The 27,318-nt window shown below is 39.0% G+C and overlaps 1 protein-coding gene across 10 annotated transcripts in view; it reads right to left on the reverse strand.

Annotated features, from left to right (window-relative positions):
* golga3 (golgin A3) overlaps positions 1-27,318 on the reverse strand; it is an 82,985-nt gene that overhangs the window by 48,702 nt on the left and 6,965 nt on the right. For 3 of the 10 annotated variants that reach the window (XM_048611431.1, XM_020534281.2, XM_048611425.1), the window contains exons 2-5: positions 18,115-18,483; positions 8,920-9,309; positions 3,602-3,714; positions 1,920-2,599 (exon numbers count right to left, since the gene is read on the reverse strand). In XM_048611431.1, the coding sequence (XP_048467388.1) occupies positions 1,920-2,599; positions 3,602-3,714; positions 8,920-9,309; positions 18,115-18,250 (1,319 nt within the window). In that variant the 5' untranslated portion in view covers positions 18,251-18,483. Of the gene's footprint in view, positions 1-1,919; positions 2,600-3,601; positions 3,715-8,919; positions 9,310-18,114; positions 18,484-22,390; positions 22,605-25,391; positions 25,546-26,270; positions 26,306-27,318 lie in introns of those variants that run through there. The other 7 variants (XM_048611430.1, XM_048611427.1, XM_048611433.1 and 4 more) reach the window with 6 other exon arrangements.

Consider the following 27,318-nt stretch of genomic DNA (forward strand, 5'->3'; position numbering starts at 1 on the left):
TATAATCCTTTCCAACACTTTACCCACAACCGAAGTAAGGCTCACTGGTCTATAATTACCAGGGTTGTCTCTACTCCCCTTCTTGAACAAGGGGACAACATTTGCTAGTCTCCAGTCTTCTGGCACTATTCCTGAAGACAATGACGACATAAAAATCAAAGCCAAAGGCTCTGCAATCTCCTCTCTAGCTTCCCAGAGAATCCTAGGATAAATCCCATCCGGCCCAGGGGACTTATCTATTTTCACACCTTCCAGAATTGCTAACACCTCCTCCTTATGAACCTCAATCCCGTCTAGTCTAATAGCCTGTATCCCAGTATTCTTCTCGACAACATTGTCTTTTTCCTGTGAATACTGACGAAAAATATTCATTTAGCGCCTCTCCTATCTCTTCGGACTCCACACACAACTTCCCACTACTGTCCTTGACCGGCCCTAATCTTACTCTAGTCATTCTTTTATTCCTGATATACCTATAGAAAGCTTTAGGGTTTTCCTTGATCCTACCTGCTAAAGACTTCTCATGTCCCCTCCCGGCTCTTCTTAGCTCTCTCTTTAGGTCCTTCCTGGCTAACTTGTAACTCTCAAGCGTTCTAACTGAGCCTTCGTGCCTCATCTCTACATAAGCCTCCTTCTTCCTCTTGACAAGAGATTCAACTTCTTTAGTAAACCACGGTTCCCTCACTCGACCACTTCCTCCCTGCCTGACAGGTACATACTTCTCAAGGACACGCAGTAGCCGTTCCTTGAACAAGCTCCACATTTCAATTGTGCCCAGCCCCTGCAGTTTCCTTCTCCATCCTATGCATCCTAAATCTTGCCTCATCACCTCATAATTGCCTTTCCCCCAGCTACAACTCTTGCCCTGCGGTATATACCTATCCCTTTCCGTCGCTAAAGTAAACGTAACCAAATTATGGTCACTATCACCAAAGTGCCCACCTACCTCCAAATCTAACACCTGGCCTGGTTCATTACCCAGTACCAAATCCAATGTGGCCTCACCTCTTGTTGGTATGGTACGGCCTAGAATCATAGAATCCCTTCAATGTGGAAACAGGCCCTTTGGCACATCAAGTCCACACCGCCACTCAGAGCATCCCACCCAGACCCATCCCCCTATAACCTACCTAATCTACACATCCTTCAACATTATGGACAATTTAGCATAGCCAATCCACCTAGCTTGCAATCTTTGGAGTGAGAGAGGAAACCGGAGTACCCAGAAGAAACCCACGCAGGCACGGGGAGAACTCCACACAGACAGTCGCCCAAGGGTGGAACTGAACCCAGGTCCCTGGCGCTGTGAGGCAGCAGTGCTAACCACTGAGCTGTTCCCTGTGAATCCAAACTCACAGCAATGCATTTGACTCTCTGGGCAGTACTGGCCTGGCAGTGACATCCACATTCCATGAATAATAAAAAAAAAAAACTCACTTTAAAAATGCCAACAAGTACAGGACCAACCTAATCAACTCTTCACAATCCCTCCATAAGTAAGATCTACCTAGTGAACAGTTTCAGTTTCTGTTTCTGTTCACCAACGCCAATATAACCATTAGATGAGGACACCAAAACAGTTCACTGTATTCTGTTTTTATGCTCCTACTTTATACGATCTATGAACTTCGCTTTTTTAAAATTGATATCGTCAGCATTTTATCAAGTGCACCATAAGCATTATCAAACCAAAAATGATAAAAATAGATGCTACATTAAGGGTATTTTGTCTTTTATCAATATAAAGATTCTGATTGCAAAGTGCAATCCTTAAATATTTGGTTTCCATTAAAAATTCACAGGTCGTTTTAACAAAAGATTGTGTTAGCATGTGCCCAACAAAGCAATATTTAAAATAGGAGTTGTTCAAAGGGAATTCACTATGTCAGGTTATTTAAGCATATCAATAGCACAGTTACCTGCTGGAAATACTGTCTCTCCTGCTCCGCACTGCTCCATTCACTTCCTGATGGTCACTCTGATGTTCTGCTGCTGCAGCTTGTAACACTTCCCCAATAGAAGGAAACTGCCCCATATCATTTGATAATATTTCTTGCCCATCAACAGTGTACGTGTTTTTTTGCCTGCTGTCCAGCGCGGACATGGTCCCATAAATACCAGTGGTGGATATACTGTTGTACGAAGAACAATCACTTTCATTTTCAGCTTGCCTCGCACCCAACTCGCTGCCATCTATCTCAGAATTGTTGTCCTCAATATGCAATGAAATCTCAAATTTATCATCATTTTCTGATGCAAAGCCTATTTCAGATATGACAGATGTGGAGGAACCAGTCCTGTTCTGGGATAATGTTTCCACACTGGAAGACCTCCCAATACTACTGCCAGCCTCTGAACTGTCAGTTTTATAATCCGCAAGGGATCGTATTTTGCTGGTCTTTGAACTCCGTGAAGTCTTTTCATCTTTGAAAACATTTGGCATTCCAAGACTGCCCACTTTGGGTCCTCGTGGAACACTGGTCCTCAGGAATGAGTATTCCGTAGTCAAGGTTAGTTTATTAGCTCTTGGAAGTACTTCTGGATGGAACATCAACTCTGGGTCCAAAGTACTGCTGAGTCGATTTTTTGATTGCTTGGACTGAAAGATAAAAGTAAACACATTGTTCTGAAAAGCTGCTTCTCAACTAAGCAGGGTTTCGTTCTGTGAAATACATAAATGAACCTTTTCAAACATTGCCCCTTAGTAAAATGGCAGCGTTACTGGAATTTAGAAGGATGAGCGGCGACTTGATTAAAGTGCATAGGATTCTAAATGGTCTTGTTAAGGTGGATGGGGAAAGGATATTTCCTCTTGTGGAGGAATGAAGTCTAGGGGGTGCAGTTTTAAAATTAGGGTTCATCTTATTGGACAAAGATTATGAAAAATATTCTCTCTCAGAGAATATACAACTGCCTCAGAGGCAGTGGAAGTGGGATCACGGAATATTTTTAAGGCAAGATAGGTTGATTCCCTTGTCTAACCAGACCTAAGGTTATCAGGGGTAGAAGGTAATGTGGAATTCAAAACACAGTCAAATCATTTGCAATGTTATTAAATGGCACATCAAGTTTAAGGACAGAGTGGGCTATTCTTGCTCCTATTACACATGTATATATGTAATAGCAATATAACAGCAATTGCAGCTCGAACAACATAAGAAATATCTCTCATTATTCAGTAAGTTCTAGGTGCTTAAATCAGCTCGTCTTTTTCCTGACTTCACTAAAATATTTGATTACAGTTCTCTCAGCCTAATTGAAACCTTGTGGCTAAAGTTCCCACTACCCCAATTTTCCAACTCCAGCACCCAGCTTCCTTCTACCCTAGTATCAGTGACAGAGCCTGCATGAACCTTTGACTTGCTACATCCACCCAAAGACACAGATGGAGCCTTTGATTAATGTCTCACCTGACATTAATGTTTGTACTGGTCTGCAAATATCAGCTTAAGACTGCGCTGAAATCCTAGAATGGAACTTGAATGCACGATCTTTCGCTTTCACCACTGAGCCAAGTTGACACTGGTTAATTACAAGTTAGGAATAAAGATGAGCTGAATCTCTTGACCCTCTCCTACCAATTTTATTCCGACACACTTACTCTCTGCTGATGTCTTTGCACTCTGTACTGCTTAAGCTGCTCTTCAAGACGTCGTTGAGCCTGTGAGCGTATCTGTTCTTCATTCTGTTCTTTCAAAGAAGGATCCACAGTACCTGATTTCAAAATAAAATGATAAATTCAAGCCACCTACATAACTCCTGTTAACTCTACCTATAACATAAACAAGGGTAATTACAATTAAATGATAGCAAAATTTACTCTTAACATTGTTTAGTTATAAAAACATCTAGTCTATTTGCAGACTAATTTGCTAAAGCTACAGTTTTGTTTTCATAAAAACCCCTTCACCTGAAATATTTAAATATTTTCATTTCAGCTTTTCAAGATTTGCACATTGCCATGGAAACCTCAATTTTCAAACTAGACACAACAACCACTTTTGCACAAGCAAGCAGCCCCAGTTAAACTAGATCATATATGAAATACTCCTTTTACTTGTCAAATTCTCTTTCCCTTAATTATGATAATGTTATTATCTTTAAAAAAAGTTGTAACTGGGTTGGCATTTATGCCATTCCAGGCAATATATTCCATACCATCATAATCCACGGCATTAAAAACAAAACTTGCCTCCTTCAGGTGCTTTTGCTTTAAAAAAAAACTCTTAAATCTGTGATGACTGGTTACCTGTACACTCATCATTGGAAACAGTTTCTTCTCATTTATTATATCAAAATCCTTCATGATTGAATACATTTATTCGATCGTGCCTCATCAAAAGAAGAATGTCACACAAAATTACCAGAATCTAAACCTTATCAATGTTTCAGGTTGCACAATCTGGTCAGAATTCATTTGCCTGGAGATACCCAATGTGGTTTCAAGAAAAAGTAATAATTTTCTTTCTGTCCTTCTTCCATTAGTGGGGAGGTGATGAGAGTCAAATGAAAATGAACAGAGACTCACTTATAGTGGCTCATTAAATTAACTGTACGAACGATTGGAATGTGAAGAAATTCATTACAGTAAGTGGATTGCAAAAAGTGCTATGGTTTTATTGGGATAGCTATGAAATGACCGGTTATATAACTAGACAAAAGCTCACTTCATTCTATTTAATACGTTCTTACAGAATCTATGTTACTGACATATTGCAAGAACCAACTTGTAAATGAGAAATAAAACATTCAGGTAGTGAGATGTGGCACGGTTGCATTCACAATCTCACTCTACAGGACCTGAGACACCTAATAATGAGGTATCACTAGTGGTTTCCAGGATACTTTTTATCAAGAGACAATTATATCTTGTGGGTTTGTGGTGGTGTGCAAGCCAAGATAAGGAAAAGAGTAGGAGATTTGATTTTCTGACAGACATGGGTGTCAGAAAATATTTTTGTTGCTGTCCGGTTATTTTCCTATTAGTACACAATTTAAATTTCACAATTTGTTATAACGAGATTTGAATTTACAACCTCTGGGTAGTCAGTCCAGTACTGTACCACAAATTCTGGTCCACATGGAGATCTGATAATAACTAGCTCTAGCTTCACACACATTAATGGCACATTATTGACTCTTTCAGTTATAGGCAGTGACTTGGCAACATCTGAAAGTAAAAGTTAACTGAAGACAAGAAAAATTGAATAGTTGAAAAAAATTGAATAATTAGTAAAGTTAGGTCACATGGTATTGAGGGTGAGCTTGTCAACTGGATACATAAATGGCTTAATAGCATGAGACAGAGACTAATGGTGGAGGGTTGCTTTACAGACTGGAGGCCTGTAACCAGCAGTGTTCCATAGGGATCGATTCTGGGTCCTCTTTTGTCTATCATATATATAAATTATTTAGATGAGAATATAGAAGGCATTGTTAGTAAGTTTGCAGATGACATCAAAATTGGTGGCATAGGAGACAGTGAAGAAGGTTTTCTAAGATTACAAAGGGATCTTGATCAAATGGGTCAATGGGCTGAAAAATGGCAGATGGAGTTCAATCTGGATAAATGCGAAGTATTGCATTTTTGTATTACAAACAAGGGTAGGGCTTATACAATTAATGGTAGGGCCTCAGGTAGTGTTATAGAACAGAGGGACCGAGGGATGCAGGTAGAAAATTCTTTGAAGATTGCGCCACATATAGACAGGGTGGTTAAAAAACGTTTGGTATGCTTGCCTTCATTGCTCAGTCCTTTGGAGTAAAGGATTTGGGAAGTCATGTTGAGGTTGTACAGGACATTGGTGAAGGCTCTTCTGGAATACTGTGTCCAGTTCTAGTTGCCCAGTTATAGGAAGGATATTATCAAGCTGGAGAGGGTTTTAGAAGAAATTTACCAGGATGTTGCCAGGTATGGAGTATTCGAGTTATAAGGAAAGGCTGGGACTTCCTTCATTGGAGCATAGGAGGTCAAAAGGCGACCTGATAGAAGCTTATAAAATAATGAGAGGTGTAGATAGAGTTAATGGTAGTTGTCTTTTTCCTAGGATGGGGGATTTCAAGACTAGGGATCACATTTTTAAGCAGAGAGGAGAGAAGAGTAAAAAAAAAAAAGACACCAGGAGCAACTTTTTTTTTTAAAAGCACAGAGGGTGGTTTCCATGTGGAATGAACTTCTTGAGGAAGTAGTGGATGTTGGTACAATTACAACATTTAAAAGACATTTGGATAGATACATGAATGGGTAAGGTTTGGAGGGATATGGGCCAGGAGCAGGCATGTGGGACTAGTTTAATTTGGAATTATGTTTGGCATGGACTGGTTAGATCGAAGGCTCTATGACTCTATAGAAGGCCAAGTAGGTAAAAGTATTGCAAGACTAAACTACAGAGATCAGAATGCCCTCAGATCTATCTTCAGCATGTGTTGAGTTAACTCACATCTCACAGCAAGAGGAATAAAGTTACAATTGGCTCAACACCACAATATTTCTTTGGGTGCTGGCAGAGGTTGAGGGTGGGGTTGAAGAGAAATGAGAGAGATTAAAATCAATTTAATAAATCCTGATTACAGAGTGACATTTGCACACATCAAGTGAGGAAAAGGTGGATTCAGTTGTAATAAATCTCAGGACACTTGCTGGACCAGAGCAGCTATCTGCACAAAACATTTATTTGTACAACTGTCATCCAATGGGGAGCCAATGTAGCTGAAGCAGAACATATCCTGCAGCAGAAACAGGCCTGTTGGAAGCTGTGAAGGGCAGAGAGCACCCTCGTGCCTCACTATGATATAACGTCACATTATGCCCATGATTTTAAAAATGCCACACATACCCAGTGACATCATCAACCACGAATGCACATTTAAATTTAATAGGCCGGCAAGTCCAATAACAAAACAATCAATTGCATAGGCCTCGTGCCTTTTTTGTAAAAAAAAAGTTACTTTTCATTTCAAACCAGCAACACCCTGAAATGTGAGCATACTAACATCTAACACCTCCCTCAACCCACAACCCCACGCCCCATCCCACTCCTGAAGCCCATGTCTCAGTTCTCAAAGCCCTGCCACAGTTAATCTCCATCAAACCAAAGAGCTGATTGGGATTACGGCAACTCCTCAGTGTCAACCTAACCACAGATCCACCAACATAGTAGCTTAATTGAAGGTCTGGGCAAATGGCTTCATACTGGAGGGAAAAGAAATTGGGGGATTTCAATTTCTCTTCTGTGCTGTCTGGTTCACTAAACAGGGAACCATAAGCACTACACAATTGCCAGCAAGCTGATTTTGGCAGGGAAATAATTTCAATTTTTAGCTACAATTATAACAAACAGGAATTTATATCAAACACAAAATCCTAAGGACTTGAACTCTCGCAATGACCAAATTCAGTAAATATGGATACCTCATTTCTGGATAGAAAGCATTTTCATTAATACAAACTCTGAGACTCATTGTATACACATACAAACAAGAAACACAAAGCTAATACACACTGCAAAAAAATCAAAGGCATTAGAGTTTTAGATCAGCAGCATACAATGTTACACAAAGTGGGGCTTAGTTTTGTGCTTTATGACCAAGTAAATTGAAAAAAATTAAAACAAACCAAATACAATATTTCTTTAGAACTGTCTACTTGCTCCCTCTACTTCCTTCAACAAAAATTCTCATGGGGCGGGAACTTGCACAGACATGAAGTAAAGAGATGAAGTAGGTACTACTCCAATATGGTGATAAAATACTAGCCAATAGCAAGGAATTCCATCCAAAACTGCACAAACAAAAAAAGCTTTCCTTGTTGTCAGCCTCCTGCAAAACACACACTTTTATTACTTTTACAAAGGTTGAGTGAACACACCTGAATTGGCCATGCCATAATTGATTTGGCTTGCTACTTTGTCACCATTTGTTTTAAGAATGCAGTCAAGATGCACTGCAATAACTTCTGGAAAACTGATTTTAAAATTTGTTGTCCCTGGTGCATTTTTTAAAAATTAGATTCTTAAATGTGATATTTATAATATTATAGTTTTAAATTCTAGCCTCACATCATCTTGTTATTTTAAAAACCTGCAAAGGAAGTGACATTGGAGAGGATCCATGCCAAAATCTGGTACCGAAAGCAACTAACTAAGTGGATAAATAAAGAATCTGGAAAATGATGTAATTTCTATTTTGATGTATGTCATTACATTAAAGAGAACACATGTAATGTCTAACACAAAAAAAACTACAGGATTATAGAACAAAAGTTGAAAATTTCTTTGTACTGCATCATGGCAGCTGCTGTGCAACAAACTGAAACAAACTTCAACTGGTCTAAAACCCTGCTACATACCTCTGCCTTAAACCTCACGTGCTCCTTTACTTCACCAACCTGCATTAACTCCCTGTTAAATTGATTTAAATTCACAATCCATGTACTCATTTGCCATAATAGTTTCACCTCACCTCTGCTACTGCTATCAGCCCTATCATGGTGACAATTTCCAAAATCATTCATGGAAGGCAATTCTGCTTAAGTTATTTGTACTGATGCAGAAAAGTATCTTGTGACATGAGGTATATAAAACTTCCAGCTTGAAACATGAATGGCATTCCTAACCTACCCAGTGCACTGCCATCAGCAAGCTCACATCCAAAAGGGAGTAGATGCACGTGTCCCTTACTCTTACTAATATCTGTCATCACACTTTTTGGCTGCTGCTATTTGGAATAGAACAGCTTTTCATGTCTCAATTTTTTTCTTAAAAGACATTTCTATGGTAGCACATGCACAGAGAGAGACAGCACATGGAGTTGCCAGCTTGATCAAGTAAGCTTAAAAAGCATGCCAAATTTGGCGAAGAGTAAAGTTCAAAAAAAGGAGGAAGCAGGGTGGAAGAGCCACCGCTGTAAATAAATGCTTACACAAATTGGTCTCTTGCATAGGAAGACTTATAATGAGCGACTGCAAAGCTTCACATTTTTGAACAAGCATCTCAGATTTAGCTGCCTGAGGATTCTTTAAGTTGTCATGGAAACCATCCACACCTGGGGAAGGCTCTGTGCACTCATCAGATCTGCACTTTGGTGGCTGACTTTCTGGTGAGGTAGAGACTGCCTGGGGAATGTCAGAAGGCCCAGTGGACCTGTAAACGGACTTGGATCCATTCTGACAACCATCTCCTTCACCATCAGCACCTTTACCACTGGAAGCACATAGTTGCTGGATCTCGCCCTCATGTTTGCCTGAGATACTGCTGGCGTCCATAGCTGCTCCAATGCTTGGCACCTTATCAGTACTGTTCACATAGGTACCTATGAAAAATGAAGCACAATTAGCAACTAATACCACCCTATTCTACTACTTAAAGCTTGACACCAACTGAAAGCAAAGCTCAACTTTTATTCCCCCCAGTCTTCTCACCATTAGCAAGTTCATGGCCTTTTTAAAAAACAAAATTCAATGATTTGGCATTTTATATTTAGAGGGGGATTGGGATTGAGAAAAACGGAAAAGGAGGAAAACAATGACAACTAAAATAAGTGAAACTCAAATTTTCTTTCAGCTCATCAAACCCCACAAAGTTCAGATTGCATTCTTACCGTAGGAAGGATGGAAAACAACTATTTTTGTCACAGATTATAACCTTCGAAAGCAGGCAAAGTCTCGGAACAAATACTTTTATTTTGTCTCAAAATGCTCATCTGCACACACTGGACAGAAAGCATCAAAGCATAAAACCATAGCTTGCCTAGTTATCACTGGTAATTTTCCAATTTATATCTATTTTAGGGTAGCTCAACATTATGTCCTTGAGAGTTTTCACTTCTTTTCAACTTCCTTTTACAAAAAGCAATGTTGACTTTCAGTACCAGCACCAGTGTAAGCTCAACTTTCTATACGAAAAAAAACCAAGTCCAGAACTACATGCTGTAGTGTTCAGGTCTAAATTAAACATGTTCAGAATTAGGAACTGATAATAAATAAAAGTACAAAAAAATTTACCATTCTCTTTTGAAAAGCACCATTCACATTCTAAAAGTCAGGATAAGGTTCTTTAAAGATCAATCCAAGTAGCACCTTCCAAACCAACATCCTCTACCATCCGCAAAGACAAAGGCAGCAGATGCATGGACTCACCACCAACTGTATAAATCAGAAACAAAAACACAAGTTGCTGGAAAAGCTCAGCAGGTCTGGCAGCATCTGAGGAAGGGTAACCAGAACTGAAACATTAACTCTGATTTCTCCTTGCAGATGCTGCCGGATGTGCTGAGCTTTTCCAGCAACTTCTGTTTTTGCTTCTGATTTTCAGCATCCGCAGTTCTTTGTTTTTATTTACCATTTGTATGCCCCCCTCCAAGTCTGCACCATCCTGATTTGGAATATTTTGCGGTCCCTTCATTGTTGCTGGATCAAAATAATTGAACGCCCTTCATTACAGCACTGTGGGTGCACCTACACCCTAAGGATTGCAGCAGTTGAGGAAGGGAGCTCACCACCACCTTCTTCACGACAATTAGCAATGGACAATAGATACTGACCCACATTCCAGCAGCAAATATAAAAAAGACAACTAACTTGTTGTGGACAAGAAAAGTACCACCAAATTTTTCACCTTTTTTGTCAACCACAATTTGTTTCTTAAGCTTCTGGATACTCTTGCCACAGATTTTCTCTATACATTTGCTGCTGAGATGAGCAGCAATCATTCATGATGTTAGACACATCATTACCAAAGGTACATTCAAAACAAGCTCGACTTCATTACAATCAAACCAACTTGATGCAACCTCAATTTGAGCACGTAGTTGCCACAAATGACAGCTATATTAACAAAGCTCTCGATCCTTGGTATCAAAACACCAACCCTCTTTTCCCTTTCTCTTCCAAATATTCTAGATATAATGACAGCATAACTTCCAATGACATTTAATAAGTAGTGTCACTGATAAACACACATAGTAAACACATCAAACTAGTGCATGCAAAGCAATTAATAATAAACAAAAACTTCCAAGGAGAATGAAACTGGCTGGTATATTGATTTTATATGTCTGCAAAACGACTTCAATGCACAATGACGGTTTCAGTCAGGATTACAATTATTGTATTTCAGAATATTATCCTGTTACATCAAGAAAAATACAGAATTAATATATGAACCAACTTTATCAATTTTACTTAGCAGCCAGGCCAAACAACAGGAACAAATCAATGATCAAGGGAAAAAAGTGGCCACAATAATGAGCTGCAGGCAGAAAATATCAGGAGGTATCAACAGCATAAAACCTCTGCAAAAACTAGTGGCATTTTAGAGTGGCTTGCTTGCATTTTCATGAGATCCAATAGGAACACAAATTATTTTCTTCCATATTTGAAGCCAAGAATAAAACTCCAACAGATACATCAGTAGAAAGCAATTTACCTTCAAACTAATATCGAAAATGTAGTGTTAAAAATCAATAGAAGAGGCCTTAAATGAACATTCCAAAAAAAAAAACTCCCCCTCATTTGTTCTTGTGATGCAAGCATTGTTACTGAAGCCAGTATTTGTTGCCTATTCCAAACTGCCCTGAAGAAGTTGCTGATGAGTAGCCACCTTTAATTGTTTCAATTCATGTGGTGCAGGTACATTCGCAGTGCTGCTTGGAGAGAATTCCAGGATTTGACTGAACGACACTAAACCAATGGTACAGTTCCACGACAGGATGGCGAATGGCTTGAAAGGGAAGCTATAGGTGGTGGGATTCCCAAGCATCTGCAGTTCTCATCCTTCTAGGTGGTAGAGGTCATGGGATTGGAAGATGTTGTCCAATTAGCTTTGGCAAGTTGTTGCAGTACATCTTATAGATGGTATTATATCCAACAAAACAAATTATTTTTCAACTACAAATGATTTCCAACTTTTACCAATCTGTATAGAAATTATATTTGCCTGGCTTTGCAAAACTGGGTTTCACGGCAAAGTGATGGACTAGTGGTATTATCACAATGCTAATAACTCAGAGACCCAGGTAATGTTTCGGGACTTGGGCTCAGATCCCACCATGGCAGATGAATTTGAATTCAGTAAAAGCCTGGAATGAATTGTCTAATGATGACGGTGAAACCATTGCCAATTGTCAGAAAACGCATCTGGTTGTCTGGCCTACATGTGACTCCAGACCCACAGAAAAGTGGATGACTCTTAATCCCTTGGCAATTAGGGATGGACATTAAATGCTGGCCTAGCCAGGGATGCCCATATCCTGTGAATTATTTTAATGAAAATGCTTCCCAAATTTCCACTTTTCCAAAATTTCCCAATTTTGTTCAATGAATTACCTCCAGTGTATGCAATCATTAAAGCTGCATATTTCACAAGCTTGAATTTTTTTTTGCTTTTGCAGGGTAGTGGCTATAGCTACCCAAAGCTCAAGGTCAAATCCCAAAAGAGCAATCTGTGAACCCAATTTCAAAAATATAGTAATTTATTGCTGGTATTAGAGATACAATCACAAATGTTTCCAGAGAATCACTGCAACCCAGCTGATTCACTAATGTCCTTCGGAGAGGGAAGGCCACAACTTCTACTGGGGACTCCAGCGAGTACATGGTTGACACATTAATGCCACTTAAAACAAGCCAGGAAACCAGTCAGTTAATATTAATTGGTTCAAACGATTTATCACATGGATTATGACATACAAACATATGGAGAAGTAGGCTATTCGGCCCTTCGAGCCTGCACCACCATTCAATAAAATCATGGTGGATCTGTTTGTGTTCTGAATTCCACATTCCCATCTTCTCCTGATGACCTTTGACTCCCCTTGCTAACCCAAATCTATCTACATCCCACTTAAAAATATTCAAATGACTTCTACCGCCTTGAGACAATGTGTTCCAAAGTTCCACAACTCTCAAACAAAATTCCCTTTGCCTATTCTAAAAAGGCGACCCCTAATTTTAAAACAGTTTCCAAAGTTCTGAACTCAATCAGAAAAAGGAAATATCATTTCTAGATCCAACTTGACAAGATTATATTTGAATCAAATCATCCACTCTTCTAAACTCCAATGAAAACAACCCACTCATTTCACTTATCAATTTAGTAATATCACCTCTTAATCATCTCCAACGTATTCACTGCCTTCCTTAAATAAAGAGACCACCAAAACTGCACACAGTATTTGAGTTATCGTCTCTCCAATGCTCCTCATAACCGAAATCCAATGAACAAGTTTAAAAAGGCTTTGGATATTTTCCCTTTTTAAAATTAGAGCTTGAAAATTATTCTGTGAAAGTTTTTAGTCACTTATAGTAGAAAGAGTAACATTGGACTTGTACAGGGCATTTCAGAACCTCAAGATATCCCAAAGTTCTTTATGCAGAATGAAGAATTCCCACATCGCTGTTGTAATGTCAGAAACTGGACAAGCAAATTTCAAAGACAACAAGGTGCAGGGCTGGATGAACACAGCAGGCCAAGCAGCATCATAGGAGCAGAAAGGCTGACGTTTCGGGCCTAGACCCTTCATCAGAAAAGGGGGAGGGGAAGGGGGTTCTGAAATAAATAGGGAGAGAGTGGGAGGCGGATAGAAGATGTATAGAGGAGAGGATAGGTGGAGAGGAAACAAACAGGTCGAAGAGGCGGGGATGGGGCCAGTAAGGGCGAGTGTAGGTGGGGAGTTAGGGAGGGGATAGAACCAAATTTCAAAGTTTGACAAACAGCATTGCTATTATTACCACAATACATTATTTGATGAGGAATAAATGTTGGCCAAGAGATTGGGAAGAATTCCATCACTGTGCTTCAAACTTGTGCCAAGGAATCATTCTCACCCAAACAAGAGAGAACACTGTCTAGGATTAGGCGTCTCGCCAGGAAGATGTTAGCGCCAATAGTGTGACAGAGACTGTAGCGCCAGCCTAAATACTGTGCTCTGGTCTCTGCAATGTGACATATTTGATACATAAAGGTGGTTGCATTTGTTCATCTTTAAGGCAGTTAGTTAGGACAATAGCCATCAATCTGACCGTACCCCATGGTCCACCTGATCCCATGCAGATGAATTAAGCATGCCAATTCAAAAACTCAGTTTTTTTCCTTTATAGCTAGCAGCCGTAATCAACAGTCTGAGACTTCACGGACATGGAAAATACCAACAAAACGTTTTGCATTCCAGAGTCCTAGGGCGGGAAAAATCATAGCTGTTGTAGCGGTGACTGGTTCACAGATTGGTTACAACTTTGCCAATGCGAAATGGAGGCTGAATGCAAAGGGGCAGCATTGCATCACTCCAGTTTCAAGATTTTCAAGTTTGATTACCCATCGCAATTTGCATATACCTGCATGTAAAAAAAATTGTTCACCTGAAACCTCTGTCAAATAATCTTTTACTCCATGTTTTCCAATGTATTATTGCAATCACATATCACATAGCAACTTTCCGTCAATTTGAAAGAGGCAATTGTTGATGAGATTTGAACATTTTGACCAATTTCTTTAAAATTCTTTGGTAATTTTTTGAAATACTGAACGGTGAATTGAATTGCACTTTTTGTCTTTACTGTTAGCCTGCTTTTTATCCTCCAACTGATGAATCAATTTAAAGAATGGCATCTAAATCTAAATTTCTGTACTGCATAACTCTATGATTCAGTACCGCTTCCTTCTAGATATGCACCTTACAGTGTCAGCTGTCTATGTAAACAACTAGGGTTGGGCAGTCAAATGTTAACTGCTACACGACTTGATTGGCCTGGCTTGGCCTGATATTTGCCTCAAAGTTCTCTAAAATTGCGTGCCTTACTTGTCTTCACCAAGAATGACTTTTATCAACTAAGGCCATTCAAGGATGGAACAAAAAAGTGCAACAAATTCAAACATATTTTACTATCAACCAATAGCTCCAACTTGCATTTATTTTCAGCATATTTCAAACAATATTGATTTTTCATTTTAAACCTACCCACTCTGATGGGAGAAACAACGATTCAATCCGATCAGAAAAGGAAAGAAAAACCAAAGCAAACATACACATGAAATAAAATATTCATTACACGCACACATACACACGCACGCACGTACACACACACGCATCATAAGCCAAGATTTGAGAAAGTGGAAGCAGTCATCAAAAGCTTGGTTAAAGAATGGCTCAGAGAAGATTTCACGTTTGAAAAAGAAAAACTAAAGATAAAAGGGACAGAGTTGTGTAGTGTCACTGGACCAGTAATCCAGAATCCAAGTAGGTTCAAATCACATCGTGGCATCTGGTGGAATCTGGAACTAAAACTGGTCTATCTGTAAAGGAAGGAAATCCAAAAGACTGTATGCCTCCATTTCAATTATCTCCAGCAGGATGCCACAACCAGACTCACATTCACCTCTCCTCCTTTGTCAGCATTCCAAGGATTATCGCCTCCAGGACACCATGGTCCACTCTTCCTCCAGTACCTCCCCACATCCACGTCATCTTCCCATGCGATCGTAGAAGGTGTAATGCCTGCCTATTTACTTCCTCCCTCCTCACTATCCAAGGCCTGTCATAACCTTCAGGCCTGACAGTAAATTTACCTACACTTCATTCTTATCTACTATATTCACTGTTCACAGTGCTGTTTCCCCTACATTGGCTTTGCAGAACACCTTCATTCTGTCCATAAAAATAACCCGAGCATCCAGTTGCCTGCGATTTCAACACATCATGATCCCATGCCTATTTCTATGGCAGGCCTGCTATAGTGTTCCAGCCAGCATCAATGCAAGCATGAAGAACAGCATCTCATTGTCAGCTTGGGGACCCTGCATCCTCTAGGAATCAGATCAAAGTCAATAACTTTACAGCCTGATTTCATCTTCCTTGCTTTTTACCCACCCCAACCCCGCCTCCAAACACTCAGCCCTATCAAGACATTGGCTGCTTTTAGCACAGCACCCTCAGGTCTATTATCACATTACGCATGTTGCTTTCAGCACAGCCTACCCATTCTCTCCTACTCTGCATGCTCATTATCAATTATTCAGCTTTTCTTCTGTTCTGACCTTCTACCAATAATCCCCTTGTTTGCCTACCCCTTTCACATTTCTCTCTCTCTCTCTGGGCTCATCTTCACCTATCTGCTCACCTAAACCCCCACTCCACCTAGTCTTTATCATAATAACAGCTGTGTCCCAGAACTCAAAACTCAGCTTTCTCTCTTCACAGATGCTGCCAGACCTACTGAGTTTCACCTGCAATTTCTGTTTTTGTGAAGAAAATCTGCTGTCCTTATATAGCCTGGTTCTGCATGCAACTCCAGACCAACAGCAATATGAGTGACTGTTAACTGCTTTCTTGGCAATTAGGGATAGGCAATAAATGCTGACCCAACCAGCAAAGCCCACATCCCATGAAAGAATAGGGGGGGGTAAAGGTTTTGATGAAAGGATTCCACAAAGCAGAGTCAGCCTGCGTGTTGGTGGCCCAAATGGAAGGAGATGCACAGGACAAAGTAAAGACGTGAGAGATAAGGTAAATGCTTAGATAAAGGTAAAGGTTTTTAAAAAGAGCTCAAATATTAAATTTATTGGGGAACAGGTAACCATTCGAGCTCAGCACAGATAAGAATGGTGGGTGAGCAAGACAGAGACAGAATGTTTAGGACAAGTTGGAGAAGGGAGACCAACAAGTACAGCAGTGGAATAGTGAGATCTGGAGATGATAAAAGCAGAGGATAGTAGAAGATGAGTAGCAAGCTTTCAATGGAAAAGACACAGGACCTTAAATCTCACTCTTGGTTGAGCAGGATATTCTGATAGTCTAGTTTAATTCAAAACAGTGGTCAGAGATGCAGATGAATTAATGGCAAGTGAGTAAAGTTCGCAGCAATGGCAAGATTACAGCTTCAGTCTTCCCAATGTCTAAGTGGACAAAGTTATGGCTCATTCATATTAGGATGCCAGCAAAAATTCTAACAGCACAGAGGTAGAGCAGGAGTCCAAACTTGTAGTGGGGAGGGGGTGCGGTGGTGGGGTAGTCGACCTCTGCTTCATAACAATATACAATTGCCAAGTTTGTGGATGACAAAAATAGATGAGAAGGCAAAAAAATCAGGATATCAGTGCAGAGGGCTTTTTGGGTACTAGTGCATGAATCACAAAATTCCAAATTCAGTGCGAATTACAGAAGGCCTTTATTTCAAAGAGAATATATAAAAAGAGATTTTCATATAATCTATCAATTATATTGTATGATTTGGTAAAACTATAGAAGGCACTAGTCAGATCACAGTTTTGGCTCTCATATCCAGGGAAAGATATACAGGCATTGGAGGCAGTCCAGGAGGAGAAGTTCACTAGACTGATTCTGGCTATGGAGAAAATTTCTTATGAGGAGAGGCTGAGTATGTTCTACCTGAATTCACTGACATTTAGTAAAATGAGAAGAGACCTTATTAAAAAGGTAAGATCCTTTGTCGGCTTGTCAGGGTAGATGAGGAGAGGTTGTTTCCCCTTGTAGGAAAGTCTAGGACCACAGGGCATAGTCTAATGGGTCATCTGCTTAAGACAGAGATTAAGAGGAAAGTTCTCCTGAGAGGGTTGTAAATCTATGGAATGCTTGATGGGCCAAACAGCCTACGTCTTTTCTTATTTCTTATGGCCTTATACAACCCTGGGCTGTTGGCAGCATTTCTGCCTGTAATCATTTTATTTGATCATATTGTTATATAGACTTGCTTAATCAACAGCTCACACTGTGTAAAAAATTCACAAACATTAAATAAAAATGTTGAACTGCATGACTGTTTACAATCAGAATTTGAGAGAATACTAAAATACAGATCCTCCTGTAAGAACTAACAACTTAAAATTGCACAATAATTTAGTTACTCTACTTCTCCAGCAAAGAAACAAGCACACAATTCTGAATCTATATAGACACATACTTTACAATAAGAAACCATCTCACCTATTTAGAAAACAAATACTGACATGGACAGTTTCTATTAACATACCATCCCAACATCTTCAATTTGCGAAATTAAAATGTTATCATATTTTAGTTACAAAAAGGATTCTGACAAAATATCCAAGGAAGTATTTTTTAGAGAGAACTTAAGCAAAATATAATTTGGTATGGTTTACTCACCATTTATATCGGCTTCTGTGACAGATGACCCAGACATAACTACATCATCAGGAAGTTCCTCTTTGCTCCCAGTGGTTACACTGCACTTCGAATCAGTCAATACAACATCTTGTGTGGGGGATGGGGTTTCCATCATTCTACAAACTTAGCAGTAACGAATGACACTTTAGGTCTTCTCACAATGAGCCAAAGGTCACTTTGTGCCATTAAAAGGAAATTTGCTCTGCTCTGATGATAATTCAAGAGATTGCAAACATTCTGGAAAGCAGCATCAGGATTTGTGAACTACGAAACGTAGCAGTCGGCAGGTTCCAATGAGTCGAGGATTGAGGCCAGTCCTATACAACTTGTAATAAGACAGCGTAGGCTCTGTGGAAAGACAATGCACTAATCAATACTTACTCTATGAGGCTAATTGACACCAGGAATTATTACATGATTGTCATTAGGAATCACTGCAAGGAAATAAAACGCAAGTAAACCTGATTGTAGCCCTGCTGGTGAGACAGCGAAGGAGTTCACACTCCTGCTGAAAGGTGGAAGATAATCCAACGTATTGTTTTGATCCTTTCCATTAAACTGATTTAAACTGCAGTCTAAATTACAAGTGACTATCCCAACATTAAAATAATTTTCACGTATTTTGAGACAGCCCGTGGTCATGATGAACACTATATAAATTATTTCACTATAAGCAGCTCTGCTGGTAAAGCTAACTGTTGTTGTTGCAAGCATTGCACTCATACTAAGCACATGCAATAGTGATTAACATGGGTTTAAAATAATTGAATTGTCTCCTCTAGCTTCTTCTCCTGCCCTTGATTCCATCAATAATTTAAAAACATAAAAATATATTGTTGTGCTACTATAAATATTGCCCTAGCGTAAGCTCGATGGCTAGCAGCTTGAAAATACCTTTCTATAATAATGAGTCAAAATTTTAGAAATAGATAATAGTGGCTATAAACACTATAAACATGCATAACAAAGGCAGAATTTAGAGTCATATTTCAAGAATAATTAAAAATCTTAAGTTAACTGCTATTTGTTAACTAGCAATCAGAAGTTTATAGGCTCTGCTGTGAGCGAAACCTTGAATGTCATCTAAAAGATGAGTAGCTTAACTGTTGGCACTGCATTTTTCTGTCAACAAAAATCCTTTCCCACTCAAAAACTGAAATATTCAAAATATTCATTCAAAAACTGTACATTTTACAATGTGTGACCGCACCAGTTATCACAGTTTATCACTTATGAAAATCTGTAACTCATGCATTGGCTGCATTCAGACAACTTCAACACCATACTGATATTTGCACCATTTAAGCACCTTTAACATAGCAAAATGTTTCAAAGCACTTTGCAAGAATGTTATCAAATAAAAATTTGATACCAAAAAACATAGGAATATTCAGGTAGGAGACCAAAAATTTAATCAGAAACAAGTTTTAGACAGATGAGTAGAGAGGTTCAGTCGCAGAATTCCAGAGCTTAGAACCCATCTGAAAATACAATTGTCAATGGTGGATTGACAAAAAGTAGGACATGCACATAGGGCCAGAACTGTAGGAGCACAAAAATCTCAGTAGGTTGTAGAGGTGAAGAAGGTTACACTAAGAGAACGGGTGAAGCCATGGAGAGGTTTGAAGACAAAAATGAAGATTTTAAATACTGATGTGTCACCGGACAGGGGCTAATGCAAGTCAGCGAGCTCAGGGGTCATGGTTAATTGAACTTTGAGCAAGTTAAGAAATGGGCACCTGGGCTTTGGATAATTTAAAGCTTACAGATGGACGGGAGGCTAGCCAGCAGAAAATTGGAATAGTCATGCAGTTAATTAACGTACTTATTAGGGTTTCAACAGCAGACAAACTGAAATAGGAAGAGATAATTACAGACTAACACACAGAACATAATTAGGTTTAATACATACAACAGAAGATTGAGAATTTCAAAAAGTTCTGATGCACTGGTAAAACTGGCTATCACATTCGTGAGGCTTTTAGCACGAACACAGAGCATGAATGGATACAGACTACAACCTTGCTCAGTAAGTCAAATGTGCATTTCAGTTCGTGATAAGATGCTTGATACCTCATTCAATATATCTGAACAATCTGTAAACAAGTTCATCATCGTTCATAGTCAGCATGTACATCCACAGAACTGGAAGTTGAAAACGATACTGTCGGTGCTCGAGAGATTGGAGCACGAATTTTAAAGTGCAAAGATGGTCCTCAAAACACACTGAACTAAGTTTCAGTGTTTACCTCCATTGGTAAAGTTGCCACAGTCCTGCCAGACCACGTGGTTGCTCATTAGAGAGAGACAACTAGCGATGGCTTAACTTGAAGGTCACCACGCTTCAGGCGAGGGGAAGAGGTTGGGAAGGAGTGTCCTGCATGGTAACCTCAACTAGTGAAGGAATTGAACACCCACACTGTTGGTGACACTCTGCTTCAAAAACTAGCCATCTAGCCAACTAAGCTAACCAGCCCTCATGCCTCCATATGTACCAGTTAGCTACAGCATTTTCACAAGAGAAATTGTCTGAAGTGGTGACATCTGTAAAGCTCCTTTTTAGGATGCCATTAATCATTTTGTGCTAACCACTGGATGCCTTTTGCCCTCACAGTTACTCATAGAAGATTTGCTTGTGAATTCCCTAGTCATCCATGCAGAACACATGGTCTATCATGCCTCTGCTTCGTGCATACTGAAAACCCACTCTTTTGCGATTTTGTCCAACCATCAAGTTCTCATCATGGACCTTGGGCACCTTTGGTGGAAGCATTTCAGAGCTTTAGATCTGTTAGATGTGTCAGACCTATGATTCTGCCTACATAACAGGGTGGTAGAGACAATGTTCTGAAGAAGGGTCACCGGACCCGAAATGTTAACTCTGGTTTTTCCTTCACAGATGCTGCCAGACCTGGTGAGCTTTTCCAGCAACTTTGTTTTTGTTCCTGGTAGAGACAATGGCCTGCTGGAGCTTGATTTTAATCTTCAGCTTAATGCACTGCTGTTTGTAGATATGATTTTTAGCTTTAGAGCTATACAGTAATATGAGTTTCATAGGCAAACAAGATTATTACTGTTTGCTCCTTAGAATTTAGTCACTTTTTCCCCTTTTTAAAATGGAATGACTCAACTGTCTGAATCAAATAATGTAAATAATACAGTGAAGTAGGAACTTATTACTGGGAAGAAATGAATCATAATTTAAAGTCATTTCATTAAAACTAAGAATTAGAGCATAATTCTAACACAAGACTGAGGACAAATTTATTTTGTATACATCTGATCAGACTTTTTCTAGGCTGGGTCACCTATTAAAGTAGAACTTTGAAAAAACTTCAGGTGTGCAGTAGAAAATTTTAAATTCATAATCATGAAAGGAAAGAAAATTATTTGGTTAAAACCATGAAGCTGGGACAGAAAAAGATCTTGAACGAAGAACTGGAAGTTTATTGTCCACATCAGACAACTCCCTTTTAGATTGACAGCAAACAGAAACAGGCCACTGAACCCTTCAAGCTTGCTCCATCATTCAATATGATCATGGCTGATCATCCAACTCAGTAGCCTGTTCCCATTTTTTCCCCAATATCCTTTGATTCCTTTAGCCCTAAGAACTATATATGACTCTTTCTTGAAAGGATTTAATGTTTTGGCCTCAAACCACTTTCTGTAGCAGAGAATTCAACTGGCTCACCACTGTCCAGGTAACAAAATTTCTCATCTCAGTCCTAAATGGCTTATTCCATATTCTTAAAACTGTGATCCCTGGTTCTGGACTCCCCAGTCAGTCAGCTGGAATATCTTTATAAGTTTACCTTGTCAGTCCTGTTAGAATTTTAAGCTTCCACGAGATCCTCTCATTCTTCAAACTCCAATTAATTTAGTTCTGACCAATCCAGTCTCTCTTCAATGTGTCAGTCCTGACATCCCAGGAATCAGGCTTGCAAATCTTTGAAGCACTGCCTCCATAACTAGAGCATCCTTCCTCAGATAAGACAATAAAACTGCAAAAATACTCCAGGTGTAATTTCACCAAGGCCTTATATAATTTCTGCAAGACATTCCTACTCCTCTACTTGAATCCTCTCACAATGAAGACAAAACATTCTATTCTGTACTTATTACACCTGCATGCTTATTTTCAGCAACTGTCATACAAGGACACCCAGGTCTCGTTGCATTACCCTCTGTCCCTACCTATTTCTATACAGATAATCTGCATTCTTGTTTTGGGTAGCAAAGTGAATAACCTCACATTTGTCCACATTATTTTTCATCTGCCATGCATTCCCTCTTTTAGTCTCCAATAGGCTGCATCCAACAAACGAAGAGGACAAGAATCTTGCTCCTGACAAGTATTGAAAGTTAGCAGAGTTATAATAAAGATGTTCCACTTATTCATTCTTTAATTTATCCTTTTTTCTTGTAGTTAGCCATCTGGCCTGTGTCATACTGCCCGAGACCCACACCTGGAAGGGAAGGAGAATACGATCACTCCACCAAACCAGCCAAAAACCTTCAAAAGTACAGGGGAAATCCACATTTATAAAGTGTCATAGAAAGCTAATGTCAACATAGTAATTTATAAAGTTTTGCATTTATATAGCGTTTCTCATGACTAGACATCTCGATGCACTTCGCAGCCAAAGCAGGTACTTCTGAATGGTAGTTACTGCTGTACTATAGAAACATAGCTGGAAATTTGTTTACAGCAAGGTGACACTAACAGCATTGAGATAGTGATCATATTGTCTTTCCTCTGATGTTGACAAAGATAAATATTGACCAAAACAGCAGAGATTATTCCCCTGCTTTCCATTCTGATAGGCAGAAATAAGATTGTAAAGGATAAATAAGACTCCTTCTCATCTGAAATAAGTCACCCAACTAGTCAGCACCTCCTCAATACTACACTAGACTGTCAGCTTCGATTTTTGCTCTCAGGTCCTGGCTTGGCCTGATTGGTAATCTTTGCACTTACTATAATTTTTGCTGAAGGGCTTTATACAATATATTTTGTGATTTCTGAACCCAGATATATAAACATTCTTAGTGGAAATATTTAATACAATCTTAAATGATTTGTGTTCCAATATTAGGCAGTCAGTAAGAGATCTGACACCTGAAGGAGGAGTGAGACGCCGAAAGCTTGTGTCTTCAAATAAACCTGTTGGACTGTGACCTGGTGTCATGTGATTTTTGACCTTGTCCACCCCAGTACAACACCAGCACCTTCACATCATGTACGGGGACAGCAAGACCATTTTACTCTTGTATTCCAAACCACTTGCATTAAAACAGGAGGTTGCTATTTGCTTTCCTAATTACTGCTATTGCAAAGAAACAGAAGTCAACACTCAAAGCTGTTCTGATGGTCACTTTGATTATACTAACCAGTTGAGCAGTACTGCAACTCCATTTACAAGTTTCAGTTTCATTCTCTTTTGTACTTTTGCCCACTGTTTGAGCACATGCAGCCTTTGGCAAGAAAGAATTTCAGTCTTTTACAACCTTATATACAACACGATGCTTCACAATTTCCCTCTGGAATAGTTTAGCTCTAATTTTAAGATTATATCCCTCATTCCTCATTGTCTAATCAAAAGGAACTAATTTCTCAGTATTTACCATTTCCTTTGAACATTTTAAGCACCTATGATCAGGTCATCCCTCATTCTTTTCAAAGAGGGATTGCACATTTTTAGTCTGTAGCTCCATCAATCATTGACTTAATACATGTATAGCATAACAATGTTTGGAACAGCAGGAAACATGCATTTTTGGAACCATATTTGTATATTTAAGTTAAAACATCAAAAATGCTTAGTCACCTCAACAGCAGAAATCTTGACAAGTCAAATTGGTTTTAAAATTCACAAAATCTGAAACAGCCATTTAACCATTAATTGAAAATGATAAACAAGACACTCGAAAAACACTCAAATCTGAAACATACCAGACAGACAGTATTGATAGAGCTTTCACTGATTCTTACCCAGTACACCATAATAATCTGTATGAGAGTTTGAACACCACTAGAAATCGACTTAAAATTACTTGGACAGTTGCTATAGGGAAAAATTCAATGGTAAACCAAAAGCTCTGAAGTGACATTTAGCAAACATTGGCAAAATAGAAAAAATAGTTAGAGAGTTGTTGTTGCAGGCTCTAATATATTGTCCAATTAGAGGCTAGCTAACAATATGCTCTTCAGAGCAGAAAAGCATAGTTTTACATTGAAAAAAGCTTTGAATTTTGTATAATTTATAAGAACATAAGAACCAGGAGCAGGAGTAGGCCATCAGGCCCTTCGAGCCTGCTACGCAATTCATTAAGATGATGGCTGATCTTTTCATGGCCTCAGTTCCACTTACTCACCCTCTTACCATAACCCTTAATTCCTTAACTGTTCAAAAAACCTTGGCTTTAAAAACAATGAGAAAGCCTCAACTACCTCACTAGGCAGAGAATTCCACAGATTCACAACGCTTTGGGTGAAGAAGTTCTTCCTCAATTCAGTCCTAAATCTGCAGCCCCTAATTGAGGCAATGCTCCCTTATTCTAGTTTCACCTGCCAGTGGAAACAACCTCCCTGCTTCAATCTTATCTATTCCCTTCATAATTTTATATGTTTCTATAAAGATCCCCCCTCATTCTTCAAATTCCAATGAATATAATCCCAGTCTACTCTGTCTCTCCTCATAAGTCAACCTTCTCAACTCTGGAATCAACCTAGTGAATGTTCTCTGCACCCCCTTCAGTACCAGTGCATCCTTTCTTTCGGAGACCAAAACTGTACACAGTACCCTCTGTATGCCCTCACCAGCACCCTATACAGCTATAACATAACCTCCCTGCTTTTAAACTCAATTCCTCTCACAATGAAGGACAAAATTCCATTTGCCTTCTTAATTACCTGTTGTACCTGCAAAAAACCTTCTGCGATTCATGCACAAGGACATCCAGGTCCCTCTGCACAGCAGCAGGCTGCAATTTTTTACCATTCAAGTAATAGTCGCTTTTACTGTCATTCCTGCCAAAATGGATGACTTCACATTTATCAACATTGTACTCCACCTGCCAGACCTTTGCCCACTTACTTAAACAATCTACATTTCTCTGCAAACTTTCAGAGTCTTCTACACACTTTGCTCTACCACTCATCTGTGTCATCCACAAACTTTGACACACTACACATGGTCCCCTACTCCAAATCATCTATGTGAACTATAAACAATTGCAACCCCAACACTGACCTCTGAGGCACACTAGTCACTGATTGCTTTTCTGGTTGGCTCTCATTTATTCTCCTTTTTCCTTTAATTGATCAAATTATCTTCTAGCAGACAGCAAGCGGAAGGAGTGTAGGGTTTCAATCAAACTGGTCACACCAACTGGCTTTGAATTATGCTGCAATGCAGAAAGGATTTAAATTAATAATGAGACCACAGCACTTAAATCTGTAACTGATAACTAAGCCAACTACTTCTCATAGGCTGCACAACACTTTTGGGAACAATATCTACAAGCACAAGATTCACATTCAATAATTTTAAAAATACTATACTTCAGATCACAGAATATCGACTGAAGTGGAATCCATTTTCATGTTACTTGACTGTACTGCATATAGCTTCAGACAAATAGGAGCTCTGAGCTCCAAAGAGCAATCAGAGTCTATTATCTTGATCAAAATTGCCCTGCTTACTTTTATACACTGTCAAACCCTTTTTAAAAACAAATAACAAATCCAGATACAAAACATACATATTTAGTTGCAACATATGTAAAAGGATTTTTTTTCACAAGCAAATGTAGCTTCAGATATGATATCTAACATTATATAGAACAGCTTTTGAAAATAAAGCTTTACAAATGAACTCAACTTCTGAATCAAGGGTGGCTGTAAATAAAAATCAGGTTAATAATAAAAAAATTCCATTGTAAATACAAATCCTTTTAGCAGACATGCAACAAAATGTTGATTCACAGTTAAACCCAATATTAAATAAATATAAATTAATTGGTTAAATAAATTAATAAAGTTTCCAAGCCAACCCATATAACTCAACTGCTAATCTATCCCTTTAGGGATACTCTTGCATCAAGGGTTCAAGAACAATTAACAGACTTACTGAAGAATGTGGACTCCGATCTCCAGATTGTGCCCCTAGAAATAATGATCATGAAAAGAAAGAGTAATGTATTTAGCCTGGGAGACATTTAACGATAGCGTATTAAATTGCACTTGTGACAGATCGTATTTCATGGTAGATTCCTGTAGCAGTGGTACAGATAGTTTTAAACAGACTCTACTGCTACAACATAAATGCTAAATGTGACATGGACCCAGAGTCAAAATCTGACTATTGTCAACTATCCTGAAGAACAGCCGCACTCTGCTCCTGGTATCAGCCAGAAATATTTCAGTCATGTAAAACTTAGCATAAGGAATAGTAAGAACTGCTCCCTTAACATCTCAAAACTACAGTAACATGCTCCTTCACTGAACATAAATCAAAATCCATGAACATCATTCATAATACTGAGGGAGCACTTCACATGCACAGACTGCTGTAGCACAATGTGACAGCTCACCACCACCTAAAGACTGACAAATGCTGGTCTTGCCAGTAATATCTACAGCCCAAGGAAGAATTAAAAATTTCAGACTACAAAGATTGCAGTTTGGCTATTTCTTAATTTGTCAGTATAACAGCAAGCATACTATAGCTGGTCCAATAATTTTTTAATTCAACACAGTAGGACATTGCAGGGAGGGTTGAAGGGGACTTGGGGCAACAGTGGGAATGTATCCATCCACTTCGATCATTATACCGAGACTGAAGTTTGGACAACGACAAATTGTGGCTTGACTAAGTGGTGTTTCGTTGCCAGATATTGACTCTCCCAATCCCAACAGGTTGGTAATTGCTCTCCGATACCTCTTTCAAACAGCAAAGACTGACTATCGAACAATAACAAAATCATCTCAGAACAGGTAAACAAACCAAGCTATCCAACTAATAATAGACTCTGTAAATACAAGAAGAATTTCACTTTCCAAGTTCCAAAGAACTAGGCCTACAAAGTTTTGTGGGCAATTTTGTTACCCATTTGTTGTTATGATTCAACTGAAATTCCGAACATTTTTGTAGACATAAATAGGAAAGAAATTCATGT

This window comes from Rhincodon typus, chromosome 24, assembly GCF_021869965.1.
Source record: "Rhincodon typus isolate 14 chromosome 24, sRhiTyp1.1, whole genome shotgun sequence".
In the NCBI taxonomy this organism is placed as follows: Eukaryota; Metazoa; Chordata; class Chondrichthyes; order Orectolobiformes; family Rhincodontidae; genus Rhincodon; species Rhincodon typus.